General features: G+C 40.0%; 1 protein-coding gene across 6 annotated transcripts in view; it reads left to right on the forward strand.

Moving 5' to 3' along the window:
• The first annotated feature begins 232 nt into the window (after positions 1-232).
• The window catches only part of LOC122975607 (synapsin-3-like), a 117,124-nt gene continuing 98,023 nt past the window's right edge, over positions 233-19,333 (forward strand). The window contains exons 1-3 of one of the 6 annotated variants that reach the window (XM_044344129.1): positions 233-409; positions 578-714; positions 10,279-10,735. In XM_044344129.1, coding sequence (XP_044200064.1) covers positions 10,338-10,735 — 398 coding nt within the window. In that variant the 5' untranslated portion in view covers positions 233-409; positions 578-714; positions 10,279-10,337. Of the gene's footprint in view, positions 410-577; positions 715-5,767; positions 5,905-7,257; positions 7,532-10,278; positions 10,736-19,333 lie in introns of those variants that run through there. The other 5 variants (XM_044344128.1, XM_044344124.1, XM_044344126.1 and 2 more) reach the window with 5 other exon arrangements.

The raw sequence follows: 19,333 nt of genomic DNA on the forward strand, positions 1-19,333 counted from the left end.
TGATGGTGTAAATAAAACAGGAAAATATTGTTTTATAAGCAATATTAAATTGTTAGAACAGGCCTATTAGATTATCATGATTTATTTATTTATTTTTCTCTGTTTCACATTTTGCTTTACTGAGAGACGCTCTTCCAATTTTTGCTGTCGGCCAATCAGCTTCATGGACCTACTGCGGTAATGAATGCACAACACCCCTCACGTTCCCGGCATGCATTGTGAAAAAACAGAGCGGGGAGAGGAGAGAAAGAGAGAGAGAGAGAGGGTGGGGGGCTTGACTGGGAGGCTGAGGAGGACCGTGGACCTGAACGCAGAAGAAGAAGCAGCAGCAGCATCACAAGAAGAAGAAGAAGAAGAAGAAGAAGAAGAAGGGTCATCATCCGACACTTGCTCATCACTGGCCGCTCAGGTAAACTGTGCATATTTACGCGTTTATTTCCAGCATCATCCCCACCTTCTGTTTCCAGCATTTGTTGGCGTGTGTGTGTGTGTTTTCTTACTGGTTCAGGAGAAATCAGCTGCTTCACACAATGAAGCTCCTCTTTTCATTTTTCTTAATCATTACCCTCCAGATTAGATGCTGTTTGACCTGTAAAGGTGATGTTTTGCTGTGTCAGACTGCTGTGGCTGTGCAGCTGGGTGATGTACAGCAGGTTTCTGCAGGGATTCCCTCAGCCATGTCTCTGCAGCCGACAGTCCAGTCACTCCTCCGCGGTGCGTTGCATGAGAGGGAGGGTGGAGGGAGGAGGGAGGAGGGAGGAGGGGGTATCCATTACATGATTGTGACCGGGGCAGATGCTGGATCATCAAGTCAATTTGGTCGCAGTTTGAGGCATATGACAAGCAGCAAGTGGAAAAATCTTGGTAAATTAGGCTTATATTTTTATTTGAGCCCCGTTTTAAATGCTTGTTTGCCTCAAGGTGATGGACATATTTATATTTAACCCTTATTTACAAACAGTTCCCAAATTCAACAACCTATATTAAATATATTAAACCAGTGGTTCTCAAACTTTTTCTCATCAAGTACCCCTAAACTGACAACAAATTAGACCACAGACCCCCATCTGATAAGATTTTTGCTTTTAGATGTTTTATTACAGGAAGTGCATGAAACCCATGACCAACATAGTCATATATTCTGTCACTGTGTTACTTATGTATGGAATTATAGTGAATATAAATTATTCCCCTTTTTGCTGGGGACCCCCTGGAACAACCCCTGGGGGTCCCCGGACCCTACTTTAAATTATTACCTTATCAATATTGAAAAAGCTATATCCATATCGTGGTATATATAAATAAATGGTCACTACAGTTGTTTTAATTCAAACCTGCAATAACAGATGTTTTTCGCCACTTGTGGGCAGCGGAAACGAGCCGTGAACACAACACTGACATGTCAACTTAGAAATTTTATGTGGCGAAAATGTGTTAGCAAACAGTTGCTGAGTTACACTACCGGCAGATACAGAATAGCATTAGCATTCATTTTAATTTGTCAGTTAAAGGCTCTGTAAATATATTATATTAATCATCATCTTACTACGAGCAATGGAGTCCTACATGAATATACAATTTAATGCCAAATTTACAACAGTTTTAATTATTAAATTTGAATCTTTTTGTGCTGTTTTGTCTGAGCTCTTCTCACTGGTTTGAAGTAGGTGGGCTCAGTATGACAAAGGTGATGTCATAAATTTCCACGCACCAGTCAGAGCAACATTTAATCAAAATGTAATTAATAATTCTTAATCCTTAACTTTGATTGTTGCTTATTTAGTCATTAATACTTAATGTTAAAAACATTAAATAGTTTCAGGGGCTTTAAGTTTAAACGTACAGATTGATAACTTCATATTTATTGTATTTAATTTTTGGCTCAAAAGCGTCTCTACCTCTAGGCATACAGTGGACACAGTTCAGCTTTGAATATTGATGATAATGACGCCATGCTGTCAAATAAACACCATGAAATATTAATCAGGCAATCAGGAGGCTGACACAAATGTTCCCTCCATAACCAGTTATCTACTTTGTCTCCCAACAGATGCTCCTCAGCATGAAAGGCTGGCTGCAGCCGCTAATGACCCCCCTTTTTCTCTGGTGAAATGATGAATTGATAAAAAAACACTGACCTTTTCGTCCCAAGAAGTAGCTACAGTGGACCAGACTTCATGGAGAAAAGTATCCAGTTTGTTAGCGGTGGGGATACGATGTAGAAACAAGCTGTAGTAATGAGGGGGCTGGGTTTTTTGAATGGAGCTTTGGATCAATATGCAGCTGATGTTGGTTAGCCTATATGGAAATGATTCATCAGCAGCCTGTTATTCATAACTCAAAAATGAATGGATGAATGAATGAAAAATGAATGGATGGATACTGTATTGTCGTAAGTCAGGCTATAGTTTTGTTTTGCAGTGCTGAAAGCCAACATTTTATTATTCAGCATCCTTAAAACTCATACATTTTTGCATGAAAATGGTCAAACATGTGCTTCCTTCTCTCTTGCCTATTGTCTAGTCTTCTGAGCTTCAGTACAATGAATTGATAATGAACTGATGTTTGACTAAAACAATGAAAAAAGGCCGTAATGAAAAAACCTCTGGCTCTTTCGTGAGCTGAAAGAAGTTATCATTTTTAACCTGAAAGCTTCTTGAGATAGTTTCGAGAGAACCTGTCTAACCTCTGCAGTGGTCCAGTATGCAGGGGCAGAGAGACAGATATGAAGTTGGATTCTTCCTCTTACCTCACCGCCTCTTTGTCTGTTTTTGTTTGTGTGGATACTAATGTGGCGTCTGCAGTGAGAAGTGGGGTGAGGTCACTGCATGGTGACTCGGCTGTGACTCCTCGCCTCACCGGCTCGTCACTGTTGCTGCAGACACTCAGTGTCGCTGAGTGCGTTCTGTCTCTGCAGTCGTCTGCAGGTTCACAGTTCAAGGATGACTTTCTCATTCCTCCTGGGTTTTTTCTGCAAGTGTAGGAAAGCATCAAGATTTTCAGATTAGGCTTAAAGCCTCCTTGTTTTTTCAAACTGTAGGTTGATCTGTGTGGTGAAGTACTGTAATCATAATGTGTGTCCCCGTTATTATCAGGTCGTGCCGCACTCGTCTGGTTACACTTGTCCTGCTAGTGAAGTCTGTACTAAACACTGTGCACTGAAAGCATTTCACAACAAGCTTCCATTTTCACACACTGAAACAGTCTAAGTCTAACAGTGTCTTCACAAGTTGGTATTTTACAAGTTTTGTTATGGCTGATTAAAATAAGCAGCAGGCATCCACACAACCTCCCACAACAACTCAACACCATCTTTGCTGTAGACGCCCGGTTGCAGATGTCACAACATGCAGGACGTGGAATTCAGTGAGGAGTTTTAGTGTATCATGATACTCCAAATAGTATTGAGGATTTAATTTTGGAGGAAACATTTAATATTACTATGTTTTCTATGAAATTGGTCAGATTTAAAGATGTTAAATATTGGCACAAAATGAAATGTAGTTGCTTGTAATGTTGGTGAAGCTGAATTGAAGTTTATTGAGGTTCTGCACACTGTGTAGGTCAATGTGGACAGTATAAAATGTATTGAATGTCAGCACTGAATATTACAAATATGCTATTTTACAGAGAATTTTCAGAAATGACTTCAAATACTATGTAACTCCTATGAAGGTCACATAATTCAATAATTCATGTTACCGACACACTTTCACATGCTCATTATCTAACAATTTTTTATTGTTAGCTTTAATTACAACATTTTAGATGCCAGATTATTCTAGTCACTCCTTCATTTATTCAAGACTGGAGTATGATGACAGTTTCTTGGAAGAAAACTCCCCAGAGGCTTTTTTCATGGAATATTTAGCCTCTTAGTGCACTCATAGTAGCAACATTGGGAAGGTGGCAGAGTGCTAGACACACAATGATGAGTCATAATATTGCCATCACTGTTCTCTAAAGAGTAAGAGCCATGTGTTACTTAGTTGAGCTTCTGCTCTGCATGTAGGACCATAAGTAAAATAAGGAGCGGGTTGCTAAGTGACTGCAGAAATACGTCATCTGATGTCATTGGATCATTTTATCGTTAGAATCTGAATCCTTTCATGTGCAAAGTACAATGAACAAGGCAGATGGAATCAAATACTGTGTGTTATACGGAAGTTAAAAAAGGCAAGAGGAAAAATAGGAGGAAGCTGATAGTAACCCCAGCGAACTGCTTTTAACTGAAACATGAGTAATAATCTAAAAGGAAGGAAAAGGAAGGAAGGCGGAAGCATTGGACAGAAACAAAAATGTACTCATGATTTTGTTATTCTTAGAACCTGGAGCCAGACAGGAATTACAGAAGAGGTCAAGGAAAAACCTAATTCAAAAGGATCTGAGGAGCAGAAAGGGGCTTAGTAAATTTAATGCCAGCCTGCTTATTATATTTAGCTATTTTCTGCTTTCTGTAGAAATGTTGGCTTTTCAGATACCTTCACATGGACCAAAAAGTTTGGCCTAATGATGGTGCTAGAGGAAAGGACAGAGTGTTACCAAAATCCATAGAAATCATCCTCTGGGGACCATGAATATTCATACCAAATGCCAGTCAGTAGCTGTTGAGATATATTGGACAGCCAGATGGAGAGACTGACCGAAAATGACTGAAAATAACCTGATGAAGGTCTGTGTACTGAAATGTTGTTCCCAAGAAATCTTCTCTAATTGCAAGTGAAGAAGACAATGTGCGAGAGTTATTTGTTCTACTATATACTAACTGACATCAAAGATTAAAAATACAGTCTATGGTAACCATGACAACAGTTTTGTTCCCAAGGAATTTTTACAGTAAAACTCCAGGACAGCAATTGTCATGAGCTCTTGAACATCCATCTGGCAGCGAGTCCTACACGTTTATTTATAATCTCCCAAAATGCCTTGGGGCAGGTTAAACGCCACCTCCCATCCCAGCGTTTCATCTCCGCTCTCCCACCTCTCTTCAATTTAATTTTCCTCACTTTGACTTGAGTCCAGCGACCCTCCGCTCTAACTGGTTCCAGCCCCCAGCCCTTCAGCTCAGACTGTCATGAATAATAAAAGCCATGTCAGACTCTTCGTGGTGACACGTTACGCAGCAGGGAGACACACACTGATCCTTTTAAGCTTGTTACTGTTTACCAGTGTTGAACAATGACTGTCTGTATGTGTGTCTTGGGGTGCTGCGAGGAGGGTTGTGGCTTTGGAAGGGAGTACTGTATTTTCTTGACTAATCAATAAATAATTTGGGCTATAAAATGTCAGAAATTATTGAAAAATACCACAATCACAATTTCATCGATTTTTAAATTGCTTGTTTGTCCGACCAACAATCCAATACGCAAAGGTATTCGATTTACTTTAATAGAAAACCTGCAATTTTTACATTTGATAAACTGAACCATAGACTGTATATAAAGATGAACGACATGACAGCTACTCAAAAGTAAAGCCAAATCATCGTTATCGCCCCCTAGTGGCTGGCTGCAGTATAGGTCATGAGTCCCGCCCCCTCCATGTTAGTGGATGGGACATGAGCCAAACTAAAAAATCAAAATACACGTCAAATAAATTTTTCCCAAAGATGGTTTCTGTCATTTCAGGTAGTTCTTATCATGCTCATGTTTATCCAAGTGCTCATTTTCTTATAAGTTTGTTTTTAATTAGTTATTTGACGATATAGAAGGGGGGGGGGGGTCTGACGTCATGATTGACAGCTGTGACAACCGCTCTCAAACCTCCGTCAGGCCGCGGAACGTTATCATACATCCATGGCTGTTATCCCGCCGCCCGACTCTACTGCGCAGACTCTGACTCCAAATGACGTCACACAAGCAAGATGGCAGCTCCCAGAAAGGAGATACTTTGGCTTCACTAGCGGTAGGAAGTGGAGACGCGTTGTCCATATTTATACACAGTCTATGATATACAGTTGGTGGTTGAAACCAATTAATTTTTGCCAGTTTTGTGTTAGTCTGCAGCCATGTTAGTGGCTCTGTGAGGCTGTACTTTGGCTTTGAAGTTAATGCTAACATCAGCATGCTAACACGCTCACAATGGCAATGTTAACGTGTTGATGTTTGGCAGGTATATTGTTTAGCACAGTCACCAGTCACCATCATCATAATGTGTTAGCAGCTGTTAGGAATGTAATTAGTTTAGCAGATATTTGGCCATAACTGTCACATGGCCAAAGTTTTGGACCAATTAAAAATGTGACCTGATGTTGGTGCTCAAAAGGTGCTTGAAATTATCATGAGGGGAACATAAATCTAAAATAAAATCAAGACATTTCACTCATAACTACTAATGTCAATGTCAGTGCTAAAATGTGTGTTTTAGCATGAACTACATATAATGCAGTTCCAAGTAAGGATACTAAAAGCAGTGGCTTCCCTGTCACTTTCAGATCCCTCACTAAATTTCACAGTCTTCCTAAAAGTAATACACACAGTTTAACATTTTTATACACATTTATGAGAGGCTCATACTTGAAAACATTATTTAGGAACACTTCTTTCAAATTACAGTCAGAAGTAACCCTCAAGTATGCCTCACATCATTTATCTCATTAGGAAAACATTTAGCGTGCTTGCTGTAATATTTGCAAACACATATTAGTTATTATTTCATTAAATGGAAATGGTGGGTGTAAATCAGGAACGCTACACTGTACTGCTTGTTCTCCACTAATTAGTCAACAGTTTTGTCATGCCTTGATGTGCAAAGTCATTCAGAATGTGATAGATTTAACAGATTCACAGTCAGGATGCAAAAAATGAGTAGTGAAACATGAAAAAAAGTTGATTTGAGTCAGGCAGGAAGGAGCCGATTAGATTTTTAAATATAGAATGAGAAACACACACACAAACACACACTGGTGTTGCATTATCCTGCTCTTCCCCATCATTATATGTGATTACAGCTGAGCAAAAAGTCCTGTTTGTTGTTAGAGTTTAAGGACTTATCTAATATTTCCTTTATACACTGCTTTCTGTACCACTCATCAGCCTTCAATCATAGGTTTCTGTCTGGGTGGAGCAAAGTCTGGAAATATTAAGCATCAAATTAGATTTTTGTCCTCTCTGTTGCTTTTCACCTCAACACAACCGCCACACAAGGATCACAGAAATATGTGGATAACCTGAGGTGTTCTTTTTGTCCTATTGCTGTATCTATCTGTCTCTCTTTCTTTTTCTCACTGAAATTCGTATCACTAATGTTTGCCACCAGGTCAGCAGCAACAGAGCCTGGGGTTCCTGTGGTTTCCTCCCACTGTGGATATACTGCGGGGAGAAAGAAGAGGCAAAGCCTTGAAGGATTTAATAGCTTCAGATGTGCTTAGGCGTGGAGAGAAAGCAGCTTATAGGGTGTTGAGAAAGTGGGGAATGTGCCAGTGGTGTAAAGATAGTGATTTCCAGCATTTCAGCAGACAGCTCCTTATCTGTCCAATGGGGATCAAGTCGTTACAAAGAGGCCTGAGCTGGCATTCAGTGGCCGTGTGAATGTAATTGCCACTGCTTGTTGTTCGTCTTTATTCTGTCTGTTTTCTAGCAAATTTCTATCATTTGCCGTAAGCCCTGCTAGTTTTCTCTGTAAGAGCTTTGTTGGGGTTGACACATAGGCATAATTCCCTTGGGGATGCCCCACTCAGTGATAGTATTGGTTGTTCATCCTGGCTGCTGGAGGGTATATTACATATTCTGTTTTGGTGTTATTACTTGTGACAGCGTGCATCTGCTTTGCTGAAATTCCCTTGGGCAAAGCAATGAATCTCCAAACACAAGTACAAAGAATACGTCTGGCAATATTCTATATTTTTATTATTTTCAAAAAATACAATGTAAAGATCAAAACTAACTGAACTGATCCTACTAACAAGTATTGTCTGTGTAGCCAAAGCCTGATGTTTCTCTGTGCCATAGAGCTCCACTGATATCCAAAAACTATTACACATCAGTTAGCCACATCATAAGTCTGGGTAACATGTTCCTTCATTACAATAAACATGGGCGTTGTAGTTAATCACTCAGTCCCACATACAGCACAGTGTCCTGCTGCTGTAAATACTCACTAAGTGTTACTACAGTGCCCAGCTGAGCCTTTTGAAAAAAAATGAAACTATATATTTGTAACCTGTTTTTAAAGCTGCACTGATCAATATATTTATATTACAGTGGGTCAAATGACTGGTGTCGTTCCTAGTGAGGTTTTGGCATGTAACTGTACTGCTTTGGTCTCACCCGCTTTATCCACCCTGTTTCCAGTTGCAGGTTTTCTAGTTAGCGACTTGCTGGTGAACATAGTGGAGCAATTAGCCATTAAAGAGACAGATATTTCCCTGAGGAGTTGGAGGAGACCAAAACAGAGCTAAAAAGAAAGTGAGAATTAGACTAATGTGCTGGAGGTGGCCAGGAACACAACTCCACATTGATACTAATGTTGCGCTGTGGTGGCTGAATGTGTACTGGAGATAGACTACTGTTTGCCAACACGTTAGCCACAACAACTTTATAAGGTGATGATATGTAAGTAGTGTATTTAGCTCTGCTGCTCTCAAGTGGCCAAAAAAATCAATTCCTACTGCTTTTAAGATTTTTGTCTCACAGACAAGGTAGCAAAATTAAGAGATGGACAAACATTTTTAGTTTTGGTCTTTCCGTGAGTTTGGTAGACAATAACAAACCTTAGCCTCTCATTTGCTACATAACTAGAAATACAGTAAATTGGTTGAAAAATCAAAATTGAGCATGACACATATAGTGATATCTTACAGATGCCTTAGCCAACAAAATAAATAAATGAAATAAAACCTGAGTCCAATATTATGAGGAATTTAACTCTAAACTAAATTACCAGCAGAACATCATTAACATTTTTGCGATTCAAACAGAAAAACATTTAAAAACTGAATAAATCTTTAAATAAACATCACTAAAAAGAAAGAAAAAATCTTTGAGTGATAGCCACCCAATGCAGATTTGAGGTCCAGCCTCAGGAGACTACAGTTGTGGAAAAACTACTACTACTTCAAAAATAATACACCCTCCATGGACATCAGAGCTCATGTCCAGCCACAGGTCCTGAGCATCTGCAGGCAAGTTCAGTTTCTTGCCTGCAGATGCTCAGGCAGAAGCTACAACTTTCACTTTGCATGAAGACTTCCTGATTGGGATCGTCTGACTACATTAACTTGTCAAGATGAAACATTTGCCCTACATCCTTTTCCTTCTGCTGCAAGCTTGTTAGACCCTCCTCCCCCTTTAACTACCAAAACACTGCTGCAAACACCGGGCACATCCGCCTGAGACATAACGCCTCAATAAGAAATGCGCTTTCATCTCATCCAAGCTCCATTTACTTTGAGAGCAGCCTAGTTTTAATCAGGTTTAAGGGGTTCCTCACCCTTGTGCTGGTACGCTTGCTTCATTGCAGTTTGATAGCTAATCTGTTTGAATGTCTCTTCTCTGCCACGCTGGCTTCCATGTGTTATATAATGGCGTCTTTTCTCCTAGGGGGCTCTATCTGCTTTACAAAGAAATGAGCTGTGAATCACTGCTCCAACTTTGCATCATCACTGCTGTGTCACTAAATTATTTGCCAGCGGTTACTGTCCCACCCTGCCTGGGTAACTTAATCTCATGCAAATCAGGTCTGGCAGATGCATAGCTGCTATTAACCTGCCTTAGTGCAAACTTTCTAAATAATGGTATTTCAGCATTTGTTTAGCGCCTTCTGAAGCTACACTTACACATCAGAGCTTAGTTTTCCACATCTGATGTATGCTAATTCATGTGATTCTCAGAAAGAGCATCACATTTCATTTTACAGTTTCCATCTGAACTAAATACTGCACACACATGCTACAAAATCAGATCCTGAGTAATACATATATATAGAGTAGCTTGTTTATGAACACAACTTCTGCATTGATTGATTGATTAGTCTCCTCCAGCTCAACTAACCACGTTGAACCACAACAGTAAATCTATATAACCAAAACAAAAAGCTTGAAGACACTAAAACGCTCTGTAGAGCTGAGGGGAATTGCACGGTTTGGTGATAATTCTCTGTGGGTTCATCACTACAAAGGACACTTTTCACATTATATATAGTCATTTTTTGAATGTTAATATCCAAAAAAGAGTGCTGCAGCCTTAATATGTTTTCTGGAGTGACACAAATAATAAGATATTAACAGTTCAGCAGAACTAAACCTTGAACAGATTCTTCCCTCCTTTGTCTCCTGTGTAGGATTACAGGTGTTCTTCCCCTCATCTCCTCTGGCCTGACCAACCCACCAGCCCGTCACCATGAACTACCTTCGCCGGCGTCTGTCAGACAGCAGCTTTGTGGCTAACCTACCCAATGGCTACATGATGGATCTGCAGAGGCCGACCCCTCCAGGTTCATCCACGTCTTCTCCCGCCTCCCCGGCCACAGAGAGGAGACAACCGCCCAGCATCCCGAGCCAGACCCAGGGCTCGACCTCAGGCTCGGCCTCAGGCGCGGCTTCAGGCGCGGGGAGCTTCCTCAGCTCCTTCTCCAGCGTGGTGAAGAGCGCCCAGATGGCCCAGAACGTTGCAGCCGCTGCACACGCTAAATCAGCTGCTGCAGCAACAGCTGCTGAAGCAGGAAGCAGTCAGCCACCCAAACCTGTCATACGCAAGCCCAAGATCCTGCTGGTCATCGATGATCAGCACACAGACTGGTGAGTCATCATGTATAAGTGTGTGTAGTGTGGCAACAAACAGTATACTTTCACATTTTGCCGCACATTTTCTGAACTCTGCTGCTCATGTCTAGAAGAGAAATCATTTAAATTGGAGATATTTGAGTTTTTTATCACAATTTGTGGTTTGTCTCAAATCAGTTCCCATTTAGGCTTACAAATAACTGCAATGCAAGTAATGTGTGAGTTATTTGACTTCAAGTGCCCCATTGCCGAAATCTTTCCAGTTCATTTGAAGTTTAACTCCCTTGAAAATTTCCACAATGCACAATGAAAACCAATGAGTGTATTTGCTCACTGTGTTTATGGACTGGAGGTAACATCACCACAGTTCTGCTACACAAAGCAGTTTCTGCAAATGGAAAAAAAACAGGTCAACCTTTGTTTTCAAAACGTAAGTATGTTTAAACTATACACTTCCTTAACATATCACTAGACTTTCTCTAGATCAACCTGTGTGGAATGTAGCTGTTAGAAAGGGGGGCAACTGACCTGATGTCATCTTATTAATCCATTTTAAAATTACATATACTTTATATATTCAATGTGATATCTAGCCAATATGTGGTTTTTCATAAGTCATTTAAAAAGTAATATGCGCGCTCAATTTCTTGCAGAGAGTTAGACGAGAAGATCAATACCACAATCAGTCATGAGACAGAGTGGTATCAAAGTTCTTATTTAAGTCTTGGCAAGAAAGCGAGTACATGTATTTTACCACAAACTATTCCTTTAAAGTTCTGCTTTGGAAGCAACAATCAGTGTCCTTGTAGTTAGTCACTGAGTCACTAAACTAATCAATGCCATTAAAACCCATTAGCATGTGAAGAAAATGTAGCAGAGGTTTGAAAAGTTTGTTTTTACACTACTTATTTGACTTACCTTTGTTTTTGTAGCTCCTGTTAAGTGAAAAACATTCTTCAGGTTCAGTTTTGAAAGGAGTGAGACATCTTATTGTTTATGATAGACCCGTATATCCTTGGCTTATACTATGTCTCTCTGTGCTAAGAAATTGTCATGGTAACATGAGGAAGGTCCTTTGCTCCAGAGATGACAGAAAAATAAACGATCTTTAATGAGAAGAGATGAGTTCATCATTCACCGACAACACATGCATGCATGTTAGAGGCTCATCAGCTGCCTTTTGCTGCTTGCTGTGGAGGAATTGATTTTCAGAACTGCAGTCAAGACATGCAGCAGTCAGTTTATCATGTTTGTCAAGCTGAATCAATAAACCACTCTTCCGTTTCATGAATTGTTATTCTGTTGCCTGACATTTGCTGGTAAATCGACCTCAGTGAAGCTGCTATTAGCTATTTTCAGCCCTTTGAATTTATCTACAGTATTAGCAGGGATCATTATGTACCATAGCATCTGTATCTGAGGCTCTGCGGGAAGATCAGGCTGAGGTCTAAAAATGATCACTAAATTAAAGCGCCCCGCTGACAGTCGTGTCAAAAGCACCAAGATTGCTCTCAATTTTCTGAAAAGACGACCGGCTTCTTTTCTTTAATCCGGCTGGCTGAAATCCCAAAAGGATCCCGTTCCTCTTCACATCTCAGTGTTTCTGTAATGAATTGTCAGAGGATCATCCACCATGTGGAGCATTCAAGCTCATTCAGCCTCTCTGAGGGACCGTCCTTACTATTGAGAGAACAGCGGGGGGTTTTATTCACCCCTAAACAAACTCAGTTACTTATATAAAGAGAGAATAATAGATGCTGGATGAAAGTGGTTGGTTACTCTTTCTGCACATTTACCAGAAAGAAAGTGTTTTTGTGAAGGACTCTGGGTCAATGCAGTAACAGCAACACCTGTACCATATGAGATAATGCAATCCAGTGCAACAGTCCTGTAATAAATCCTGTCTGTGTGAATTTTTTTTGTTGAGATTGTGACTAAAAACTGATTGATTACATTCTTTGGACATTTTGGACACAGTTTATGTTGTTATTGTTCTGGATTAAATTGTATTGTAATAAATTAACATTTCTGTGCTCCCTATGTTTGGCATTCCAAAGTGTAACATGTAGCCTTACTGTGTGTTCTGAACATGCTGTAATTTTCTACACTATATGTTTAGAGTAGTTGGAGAAGTAATTCATTTATTTTCTTTTGTCACTTATTGCTGATTGGTGGGTGTAGATGTGGAGATTTTTTTTTTGGTCAGGATCATTTTTCGAAGTGTTTGTTGTTGTAATACTGATTTTGGCCACAAGAGGCTGAAGTGCACCACTACACATGTTCTATATAGGACTAAAAGCATTCCTGTTTTCTTCCAGGTGACATAAGAAAGACATGACAGTAATCTTACATAATTTGCTAACACACAAAATATATACCTTGTGTTTAGAGTACATGGAGAAATTAAAACTCACCTGTAAGAAAACAAATGATTTTAGTCCTATTTAGAACATCAGGTAGTGCTGCATGTCAGCCGCTTGTGGCTGAAATGAGTATTACAACAAACACTTAGAAAAGTCACAAACACGAGAGAAAACAATTTAGATCAGACTTAGAAAATGGATCACCAGATTTTTTCTGTTTTTACTCAAGATAAAAAGCAGCATAAAAAAGAGATGAGAAGTGAGAGATGCAGCTGCCTAGTGCTTGTAGTGCTGATTAACCCATGTATTGCGGGCCTTTTGGAATAGGGGCCTACTAATGGTCTGTGACAATGAAGGATGTCTGACACTTGCACTGTTGGTAATCCAAGGATAGTTGTCTTAAAACGAAATGGCCACTGAACAAGAAGCCAAAAAAGATCATTTAATGTATGAATATACATTTTCCTTTGTTGACCACCAAGTGGTGCTGTAGTTCATCTGGAGATGCAGATGGTTCCCCTCATGCTTTTGTGTCTCTGTGTAGAAGTGAAGAGCTTTGGCCAGCAGATGGTGATGTCTGATTGCTTCTGAGGGTTTATAGAAAACACTCTTCCTTTGCTGTTTGAGTTTGCAGATGCTCTGCAAGCAGGAAGATGTCCACAAGCACGGATAGAAATATTTTACTATTCTTCTATTTTATTTTGAAAATGAGAAAAAAGCTGAATTAGGCAGCAGTTTTAGACATGATCTTGATGTGGGGCTCCAATAGGACAGACTGCCCCATCTCCACTAGCTAAGACCCTGTTCACTGTGTCCATATTCACCTCCGATGTCACCATGGTGACTGGTTGGAAATATCTCCATGTGAACTTAAGTAATGAATGAAATCAGCACTACTACATAGCTATTGCTAACCCTTACCCTAGCACTGAGTACATCAACTTTAAACCAGAGACAGTTGGATCCTTGTTCTTTGTCTTTGTCTTTCTCATCTTGTTGGTTTTATTTTTATCTCTAAGACCAACCTTTTAATGCTTTTCCATTTATTTAACATTCAAAATTTGTTTAACTCCCATTTAACATTGAACATTATGTATTATTTGTAATTATATAGTGTGTAAAAATGTAGCTTGAAAGTAATGATAGCATTGGAAATGTCCACTTATTTTTACCACCTCTATCCAGTTCAAGCTTTTTCCTTTGTACAGTAGTATTTTGGGATGTTCTTAAGCTTGACTCCAACAAACTATTTTAGTAAGTCGATGGGTTCAGGAAACCCAAATTTGGTCAACAGTGAAAACGCCTGGTTGGAGCTAAGGTTCAATGAGCAAGCAACACCTTTACAGATGACTGTTAGAGGCGAAGTTTGTTGTCAATCAGACAAACATTCCCTGAAATACAAATCAGCAAAAAGTCACACATTAGAAGAAGAAACATTATTGAGATCCCAGCTTGTCGTTCAACATTTTATTGGCCTTGTATTGTGAGAGAGACGCTGGGGGTTTTCTCAGTCACTTCAATACAGTCAGCGTTTTCTAGAAGATAGCATCTAGTGGTTGTTTTAGGAAGGGTATCATAGGGCTGTATCGTCTTCTGTATTTCAACCTGGTGGTTGCTGCTCATTCTTGACGTGTTTGGTTGAGGTTTTTTGCCAGTTATCGGTTTGTTTGGAATAAACAGGAGAATACTTTAGTGTTTATTTATAACAGTATAAGAGAAGCCTCACTGTCTGCTGTGGATTGTTACTTTATTCTACTTTATCTCTATATCCACCTTTTCTGGGGTAGTTCATATGCAAGACATCAGGGACAAATGCTAGCATCTGTTATACTGCTCATGTTAAAGATAAGATATCAGCAGCACTGAAATCAAAACTCTAAATGTCTGCCTCAAGATCTTTGGCAGTGTTTCATTTAAAACATGACTCCAAACCTGAGTTAATCTAAGTATAATATACTGTGGAACTGTCATTGAGCCTCAGAGGTCACTTCAAAAGCGAAAGGTAGAGCAGAAAGCAGCAGCTGAACAGTTAAAGCTCGTCCGACCCCCTGAGATAAGTGCAACTTGTAAAAAAGGCCAAATATTTGGCTGCTGCTTTGGCAACGTGTCTGTGTCGTGGTGTTGGCTTTTTCTGTCACAGTGTTTGCTTTTAGGACAATGTGAAACCTGCTTTTAGGCAACTGAGTCCTTTCACAGTTCTTGATACAAGAAATATTAGGAAATAGGTGTACTGTATGCTTTTTTGCTGTTGAAATCTGTTGGCTGTGTATGTTGTGGAAAGGCAAACGTTTAAGGTACACTATGCAAGATTTTCCTAAAAAACAATGTATAGACTCATACAAAAGTAATCCCTCTCAATCATCACTTATGACCCACTGGAAGTGTGTGGCGGTGTATTTATCCGCAGAGACCCTGCCCTCTGACTGTTTTTTATTATTTTCTTATTATTTTGCTATGTTCTAGACGCTTCTGGGTGTCAAAGTTTGGGCAGTGGGTGTGTAGCCCCCAGCCAATAACAGCGCACAGGGTGTGAGGTCGGGACTCTGTACCATAGCAACCAGGTTACATCGCTGTCTCCGTCTCTCTCCTCTGCTCCACTCTGCTCTCTGTCTCTGTGTCATTGATGCATAAAGAGCTGCAGGTCTGTGTGTCTGCTTGACCGAAGGCAGGGCTGAGCTACGCACACACACAGCAGAGAGGCCAGAGTGGACAGGATGAAGCTCTGCATTCAAACAAAATTCAGTAATGTGGCACGTTCCCGCAAGGTTGTGTGGAGGTGTGTGGAGGTTTGGGTGTGTTTATTTGTGCCGTAGAACGTTTCACTGCTGTGAAACAATCAGAAAATAACTTTTTATTTATCTGATTCACTGCTTTGTTCTCACTAGCATCACTCTCTCTCTTCATTCACTCTCTAGCTTGCTCAACCACTGCTGCTCTCTCTCTCTGAGCCGGGGAGGAGGGGCCAACTTTGAATGCTGTGTGTTTACAAACACCAAGCAACAAATCCTGTGTAGTATACCTTTAAGTTATAAATTTCAGCCACACTGTCCAAATGTCTAATCTACTTCATGGCCCGATATTGATTCCAGATGTAAACTTGTTTTTATTTTTTAAGTCGCTATGTGTTTTCCAACAGTCACTTTCTAAACAGATGCATGTTTTTCATGCATTTACATAAATCAACACTGATCTTATCCATCTGCGGGCAACATTTTAACTGGGGCCACAGCAGCCAACAAAACTATTTTATCTGGAGGAAAAACTGCCCAGCTGATAAGTAATGACAATAAACTGTAACCATCCACCAGCAACTATTCTCTCCCAGCAACGAAGCCAACCACACAGCTGCAGTCAGTGCATGGCAGGGACGTAAGCTTGATATTTTTCTCCAGACCCATGAGCATTTATGGAAAAACTCAAAAAAATATCTAAATTTGCTAAGCCCGATGGCATTAAGTGCAGTTTTGTTTTTTTTTCTTTTTAAACCAAAACAGCATTATCAACCCTTGTACAAGTTAGAAAAACTTTTCTTCCCTGGATCCTCAGCTGTTATAGTCATGGTCCTGATAAGTCATCCAGGTCTTATTCTGTTGTTTGAATGTTGAATATGATGCCAGTTGTCGTCAATTGCTTTTCAGAGTTGATGGATCAGGGTTGATCCCTAGTCCCTCCACTGACCTTATTGTGACCGATCAAAGTCTCAGGTGCTTTTCAAGCCATATTATGATTTAGGATTTCAAATAACAATTATTTTCATTATTGATGCACCTACTGATTATTATTTTTTCAATTAATCATTTAGTCTGTGTCAGAAAATGGTGAAAAATACCATCACATTTTGCCAGAGCCCAAATTACAAATAGTTTTAGCTCTATAATGATCACCTATCTGCAAGTTGGATTTAAAAGGGTGCACTTAAAATATATAGAAATGTATCAGCTAAGACTCATTATGCTGCACCAATAATGTGGATACACAGCAAAGCAAGATTTACAAAAGTGCAAAATGCCTTGAAAACAAACCAACAATGGTTTAGTTTTATTAAACTCATCAAAACATCACCATGTGAGAGCTTGAAATCATTCTGAACTGATGTTAATATACATTACGGTGTATTTAGAAATCTTTATCGATGTTCATGAACCTTTCCTTGAACATTTGCTGTGATGCAGGTTGCTCATCAGATTGTGCAGTCTCTCTGAACTGTCCTGACTCAAAGGCACAGTGAACATATCAAAGTGTAAGAAGAGGGTGTCCGTCCATCTATCGCTCCCTGCCTTGGGGTTGAATTTCCTCCTGGGCATTCCAGCAGAGAGGCTGGGGTCTCTGGGGAAACGCTGCTCTGTCCTGACAGGCTTGGCCTCCAGCAATGACTGACGCACAATAGCAGTACACAGCACTGAGGCAAAGTCCTCAAGAGCATCACCGCCACCACCAACAATCCCTCCTTTTCTGTCCCTATGTCTCTCCCTCATTCCCTCTCCCTCTCTCTCAGGCTGATGACGTTTTGCCAAGTAGCTGTCAGTGTGTTTGCTCTGTGTTCTGAATGATATGAGCATCTGATTTCTCAATTCAGCCCTTTTCTAGCGAAGTGTTTACTTCTTGTACCTCGCCAAGCACTATGAGAACCTCTGCTTGCCCTGGGCCATATGTAGAAGGTTTTAATTTCATTTTTGTCTAAAGAAAAAGCAGGAAGCCCACACTCTGCTGAACATCCATGCTGAGCCTCACGAACGGGGCGAAAGTTCAGAAACTGCAAAGTGCAAAAAACAGCAGGCCAACATAAAAATACTCAGTTTAACATGATCAGAGCAACTTATTCCCATTATCTCCAGCTGTCTATTTTGTTGGCATTGCATATGTATTATGTGTATATCACCAGGAAGATCCATAAAACATAACATCCCAGGATCTCTGGTCAGATTTTCAGAATTCAAATGTATTTCATGGCCTCACAGGGGCCCTGTAATTAAATGTCAACATTTTCAGCTTAAACCAATAGGAAGATCGATGCAGACGATGATGTCCGACTGACACAAAATGGACTTCACACATCCAGCTATCCTTGCAAATGACCTAATTTTTTCCCACTTTTGCCCTTTTTATCTCCCCAACTTGTAATGGCCAGTTCCCCTGTATTGCAGTTCTTGTCCTTGCTAACTCTACTGGTGTAGGGAAGGTGTAGACAGCCATGTGGCAACTGCTTATTTTCAACTCTTCAGAAGGGCGTTAAGGCCTCAGTATAAACATTTTTGCCTTTAATGACATCAAACTACCTAGTTTGATTCAAGCATAATTTATTTTATTTGTTTATTTGACAGGGATAAGGCTCATTAATCAACAAAAAAACAACTACCCTAACCAACCAGTGGGAGTCAGTTGTGCACCAACAAGGATGTGATCCCTCACTGGCTTCCCACTACAAACACTGGCAATTGTGTTAGTTGGTCATATTACAACAAATTATTAATTGATCCAATTAGAACACAAAAAAGTTTTAATTTACAGTTAATGTCCAAGTAATTGTCTCTTAAATTGTCTCTGTCCTAATTGATATGTGCTGCAAAGCAAAATATTAACCATGACAAGCTATACTGTACTAACCCGATTATGATGAAACTTGAACTGTTTCTAATTACTGGGAAGCTTGCGCCCCTCAAGAGACAACATGAGCAAAACCAACACACAGGAATTTAATCTGCATGTAAAAATACGTGGCCAGTATTGAAAATCTCCTTTGTAAACACAGCAGCTTTAACACAACATCAGGTTTAGTGCGGTGAATGGATACAAATAGAAGCAGGAATAACTGTTTAAAAAAACCTGGCAGGGCAATTTGTTTTGTCCGCAAACGTGACTCATACGCTTCCTATTAGTGGTACACAAAAGAAGGAACATATTCTCATGGTAAAAAAAAAAAAAAGCATTCAGCTCTATGGTGTTTATATAGTGGGTGTGTACACGACTGGGAGAGGGAAAGCCCAGACCTCTCTGCAGAGCTGAATGTTTATGTTAGAACACATGTAAAGCGGTTGTTCAAACCAGAGAGCCAAGCAGCCTGTAAATTAAATTGATCACTTGGAGTGACGACATGTTTTGCAATATTTTGAAACGCATACCAGTCATTTTTAGCCGGTGAGCCTGCAGGGTTTGCCTCACGCTCTGTGAAGGTGGTGGTCCAGGGTGACAGGGGGCATTGCCTGTCTAGTATGTAGGTCAGTCATGCTGAAGATTCACAGCTTCCAAAATT

Source organism: Thunnus albacares, chromosome 23 (assembly GCF_914725855.1).
Source record: "Thunnus albacares chromosome 23, fThuAlb1.1, whole genome shotgun sequence".
Classification (NCBI taxonomy): Eukaryota; Metazoa; Chordata; class Actinopteri; order Scombriformes; family Scombridae; genus Thunnus; species Thunnus albacares.